General features: G+C 47.0%; 1 protein-coding gene across 4 annotated transcripts in view; it reads left to right on the forward strand.

Moving 5' to 3' along the window:
• The first annotated feature begins 937 nt into the window (after positions 1 to 937).
• Positions 938 to 5,768, forward strand: part of LOC105502553 (ubiquinol-cytochrome-c reductase complex assembly factor 1) — a 109,211-nt gene continuing 104,380 nt past the window's right edge. For 3 of the 4 annotated variants that reach the window (XM_011929159.1, XM_011929160.1, XM_011929162.1), the window contains exon 1: positions 938 to 1,141. In XM_011929159.1, coding sequence (XP_011784549.1) covers positions 1,118 to 1,141 — 24 coding nt within the window. In that variant the 5' untranslated portion in view covers positions 938 to 1,117. The remainder of the gene's footprint in view (positions 1,142 to 5,768) is intronic. The other variant, XM_011929161.1, reaches the window with a different exon arrangement.

Raw genomic sequence — 5,768 nt, forward strand, 5'->3', positions numbered from 1 at the left:
TACGCAGTCTCGCTCTGTCACCCAGGCTGGAGTGCAGTGGCCCAATCTCAGCTCACTGCAACCTCTGCCTCCCGGGTTAAAGCGATTCTCCTGCCTCAGCCTCCCGAGTAGCTGGGATTACAGCACACGACACCATGCCTAGCTAATTTTTTTTAGTAGAGACAGGGTTTCACCATGTTGGTTAGGCTGGTCTTGAACTCCTGACCTCAGGCGATCTACCTGCCTCGGCCTCCCAAAGTGCTGGAATTACAGGCATGAGCCACCAGGCACGGCCCTGTATACTCTTCACTAATCCTTTCCTATCAATATTCAAAGAGGTTCCCCTTAAACAACCAACCAACCAGAAATCCCAAAAATTTCTTCCTCTACCAGGCACATGACCGCCCTCTTGCCATGACTTTCAGGACTCTGTTGTCCCCCGTATTCCTTTTATCTTAGCCTCCTTCTCCGACTTTTTTTTTTTCTTTTTTTTGAGACACAGTCCTGTTCTGTCGCCCAGGCTGGAGTGCAGTGGCGCGATCTGGGCTCACTGCAACCTCCGCCTGGGATTACAGGCACACACCACCATGCCTCACTACTTTCACTACTTTCTTTGTATTTTTAGTAGAGACGGGGTTTTGCCATGTTGGCCAGGCTGGTCTCGAACTCCTGACCTCAGGTGATCCGCCCGCCTCGGCTTCCCAAAGTGGTGGGATTACAGGCGTGAGTCACCGCGACCGGCCCTCTGGCTCTTTCTAAAGACTGAGATTTCCCAAGGTCCTGTTCTTTTAAACCCCCATTGAAAAGTGTTGGGATGGAGTCTAGGAAGGAAGAGCTGAGGAGTGAGGCTGGGTTAGGTGGGGAATAAAGAGAGGGGTATGAAAAGCCCGAGGTCTGGGTCAAGAAGGCGGGCATGGGGGAAGGATTTGAGCTACTGTGATGTGTAGTGAGGCAGACAGCAGGGAGGCGCGTGCCCGGGCATGACAGCATCGTGCACAGCCGAGAAAGCAAGCGCGCGTGCGCTTAGCGGCCTCTCTGCGCCTGCGTCGTCCGTGCCAGTCTTTCGCCGGCAAAAGGAGGACGTAGAAAAGGGGACACCGGAAGCTCACTCTTCACCCGGAAATGGTTATTGAGGAACATGGCGTTGCTGGTGCGAGTCCTTGTGAGTGAAGGAGCAATTTTCTACGGTAGCCCTCTGGGTCCCGGGTTGGGGTTCGACAAGGCAGGGCGGGAGGAATTGGAAGGAACTGCAGGAGGGGAGCCTGCCTTATAGCTAGGCTGCGTGGTCGCTTTTCCATGGGGAAACTGAGGCAGCTTCTTACCTCTTTCTACCCCCGTTTTGACCTTAGCTCCCCTGCCTTTCGAGGAGGGGAAGAGTGACATCTGGCCTTTATTTGATGGGGTTTGCTTTTCCTTCCGTCCCCCACGTAACTGCTTCCCCTCAGGGAGAGGAGCATGTAAGACACTGATTGGAGTTTCAGGAGACCTGGGTTCTAGTCCCTGACTGTCACTGATGCATAGGGTGACTTTAAGCAAGTCACTTTTGGGCCTCATTGTCCCTATGTGAAAAACGAGGACATTTATCTCCTGCAGTCCCTTTAGATTCTGAGATTCTTAGTGTTTCTTTCATAGGTCATAAGTCAGTTCTTAACTGTACAGTTAGGTGGAATATAGATTATTAGATTGAAAACTGCGTGAGAATTGGAGCCATGTCTGTCTCGGTCGTTTTCACTTTGCCTAGCATGGTGTCTGGCACATCATAGGTGTTAAATGATTACTTGTTGAATAAATGAATGAAGTAAGGAAAGACTACTAGACTCTTTAGCACCCGTGTATGAAACTACTGCGCCTCTTGAGATTTAGTCCTGATCCTTCTAGCATACTCTTTCCTCTAGGAATTAAAAGAGAAAAGAAAGTGGCAGCAGAAAAAACGTTAGGATACAGAGCTTAGTTTTTAATCATGGAGGGATGGGAGGGTTTATAATTTTAGCGAGTCTTCAAATATTGGGTCAAAAACATAGATTTTCATAGTGGACATGGTCTATTCCTGCCTCTGGGTATCTTTTGAATTGTTATTTTGCATTTGTGTTTTTGATCTTTTTATATATGGCTTACAAGGAGGCAGTTTTACTTCTTGTGTTCCTTGCCAGCCTAGTGGAGTGAGGTACCCTGAATTGCTGTTCAGTAAATTTTTAATTGTAGAACCCCCCCGTAACTGCCAGAAAGATTCACCTGGTGAAGTGATTGTTTGATTTCAGGCCAGAAATTGATTCAGAAATGAGGACTGCTGGGGAAATGGCAATTAGTATGATCTGAATTTAGTATTTTTTTTTTCTTCCTCTCCCACCATTTAGTTGTTTTTTTTGAGACAGAGTCTTGCTCTGTCGCCGAAGCTGGAGTGCAGTGGTGCGATCTCGGCTTACTGCAACTTCCACTCGCAGGTTCAAGCGATTCTCCTGTGCTAGCCTCCCGAGTAGCTGGGATGACAGGCATGCACCACCACACCCAGCTAATTTTTTTTTTTTTGAGACAGAGTCTTGCTCTGTCACCCAGGGTGGAGTTCAGTGGTGTGATCTCGGCTCACTGCAACCTCTGCCTCACAGGTTCAAGCGATTCTCCTGCCTCAGCCACCCGAGTAGCTGGGATTACAGGCATGTGCCACCAGGCCAGGCTAATTTTTGTATTTTTAGTAGAGCCTGAGCTGATAACTGAGCCTGGCCTGATAACTAACATTTTATAGGGCACTTACTATATGCTAAGCACTTTAAAATACTTCCCTAATCCTTATAACATCCCTTTGGAAAGGAGGGCATGTTATTTCCTCTATTTTACAGATAAGAAAATTGAACCACAGAGAAGTATTCCTGGCCAGGCTCGGTGGCTCACACCTGTAATCCCAGCACATTGGGAGGCTGAGGCAGGTGGATCACTTGAGGCCAGGAGTTCAAGACCAGCCTGGCCAACGTGGTGAAACCCTGTCTCTACTAAAAATACAAAAATTAGCCAGGCCTGGTGGTGGGCGCCTGTAATCCCAGCTACTTGGGAGGCTGAGGCACGAGAATTGCTTCAACCCAGGAGGCAGAGGTTGCAGTGAGCTGAGATTGTGCCAGTGCACTCCAGCCTGGGTGAAAGAATGAAACTCTGTCTCAAAAAAAAAGTATTCCTGAAACATTCTTGTTAGTCTTGCCTTATTTTTTCCTCTTTTTGTCTTGTCAGCCAATATTTTCCCTTCTCCAGTGATGGGCTTGGGAAGGAGGAGGAAACTAAAACACTGCTATTGTTGAGTGACTACAGCAGAGAGCCTGGGCATTTGATCAGTAGAACTGGACATACTTACGGTTTTTATGAGTTGTCCTGGGCATTGGTGATCGTTTTTGCTTTTCTTTGGAAATAGTAAAAATTACAGAAAGCCACCCCGTACTTTAGAAAATTTTTTAAAATTGTGGTAAAATACATGTAACAAAATTTATTTTTTAAACTTTTTTTTTTTTTTTCTGAGATGGAGTTTTGCTTTTGTTGTCCAAGCTGGAGTGCAATGGCGTGATCTAGGCTCACTGCAACCTCTGCCTCCCGGGTTCAAGCGATTCTCCTGCCTCAGCCTCCTGAGTAGCTGGGATTATAGGCCCGCACTTTTTAAGTATACATTTCTGTGGTATTTTTTCTTTTTTTTTTTTTTTGAGACGGAGTCTCGCTCTGTCGCCCAAACTGGAGTGCAGTGGCCGGATCTCAGCTCACTGCAAGCTCCGCCTTTTGGGTTCACGCCATTCTCCTGCCTCAGCCTCCCGAGTAGCTGGGACTACAGGCGCCCGCCACCTCGCCCGGCTAGTTTTTTTGTATTTTTTAGTAGAGACGGGGTTTCACCGTATTAGCCAGGATGGTCTCGATCTCCTGACCTCGTGATCCGCCCGTCTCGGCCTCCCAAAGTGCTGGGATTACAGGCTTGAGCCACCGCGCCCGGCCCATTTCTGTGGTATTGAGTGCATTTACACTATTGTGCCATCTTTACCACCCTTACCCACAGAATTCTTTTCATTTTGTAAAACTGAAACTCTGAACCTGTTAATAGTTCTCTATAGTCTTTTCTCCCCAGCCCCTGGCAGCCACCGTTCTACTTTCTGTTTCTGTGAGTTTAACTACTCTGTGTACTTCATATAAGTGGAGTCATACAGTATTTGACCTTTTGTGACTGGCTTATTTCATTTAGCATAATGCCCTCAAGGTTCATCCATGTTGTAGCATGTGTCAGAATTTTCTATCTTTTTTTTTGGAGATAGGGTCTCGCTCTGTCATGCATGCTGATCTGTAGTGGCTCAGTCATACCTCACTGCAGCCTTGACCTCCTGGGTTCAAGTGATTCTCCCACCTCACCTCCTGAGTACCTGGGACCACAGGTGTGTGCCTGGCTAATTTTTTTTTTCTTTTTTGTAGATGGGGTCTCCTTATGTTGCCCGGGCTGGTCTTGAACTCCTGGGCTCAAGCAATTCTGTTGCCTCGGCCTCCCAAAGTGCTGGGATTACAGGCGTGAGCCACTATGTCCAGCCTGTTTAATTTGTTGAGGAATTGTCCTACTGTTTTCCACAGTAGATACACTGTTTCACATTCTCACCAGCAGTGCGCAAGGGTTCCAGTTGCACCACATCCTTGCCAACACTTGGTATATTCTGGTTTTTGTTTGTTTTTGAGACAGGGTCTTGATCTGTCACGCAGGCTACAGTGCAGTGGTCCAATGACAGCTTACTGCAGCCTCGACTTCTGGGCTCAAGTGATCCTCTCATCTTAGCCTCCTGGGTAGCTGGGATTACAGGTGTGTGCCACCATGCCCAGCTAATTTTTAGATTTTTAGTAGAGAGGAGGTTTTGCTGTGTTGCCCAGGCTGGTCTCAAATTCCTGAACTCAAGTGATGCTCCTGCCTCGGCCTCTCAAAGTGTTAGGATTACAGGTGTGAGCCACCGCACGTGGCCTTATTTTCTGTTTTTTTTGACAATAGCCATTCTAATTATGAAGTGGTGTCTCATTGTAGTATTGATTTACATTTCTCTAGTGGCTAATGATATTGGGCACCTCTTCAGGTTTTTTTTTCTTTTTGAGATGGAGTTTCACTCTTGTTGCCCAGGCTGGAGTGCAATGGCATGATCTCGGCTCACTGCAACCTCCACCTCCTGAGTTCACATGATTCTCCTGCCTAAGCCTCCCAAGTAGCTGGGATTACAGGCCCACACCACCACACCCAGCTAATTTTGTATTTTTAGTAGAGACAGGGTTTCCCCATGTTGGTCAGGATGGTCTCAAACTCCCGACCTCATGTGATCTGCCTGCCTCGGCCTCCCAAAGTGCTAGGATTACAAGTGTGAGCCACCGTGCCCAGCCTTAAATTTTGTATTTTTAGTAGAGATGGGGTTTTACCATGTTGGCCAGGCATGACCCACCACATCTGCCAAGTTTTTCATGTATTTTGAATATCAGTCCCTCATCAGATATATGATTTGCATGTATTTTTCCTAACCTATGGGTTGCTGTTTCTGTCTGTTGATACTGTTATTTGATACCCAAAAGTTTTTAATTTTCATGAAGTCCAACTTTTTTTTTTCTTTTTTCTTTTATTGCCTACTCTTTTTTTTTTTTTAAACAGGGTCTTGCCCTGTCACCTAGGCTAGAGTGCAGTGGCTTAATCTAGACTCACTGCAGCCCCTGCCTCCCAGGTTCAAGCGCTTCTCCCGCCTCAGCCTCCCGAGTAGCTGGGATTACAGGCATGCACCAGCACACCTGGCTAATTTTTATGTTTTTAATAG

Source organism: Colobus angolensis, unplaced genomic scaffold (genome assembly GCF_000951035.1).
Source record: "Colobus angolensis palliatus isolate OR3802 unplaced genomic scaffold, Cang.pa_1.0 Scaffold8, whole genome shotgun sequence".
Classification (NCBI taxonomy): Eukaryota; Metazoa; Chordata; class Mammalia; order Primates; family Cercopithecidae; genus Colobus; species Colobus angolensis.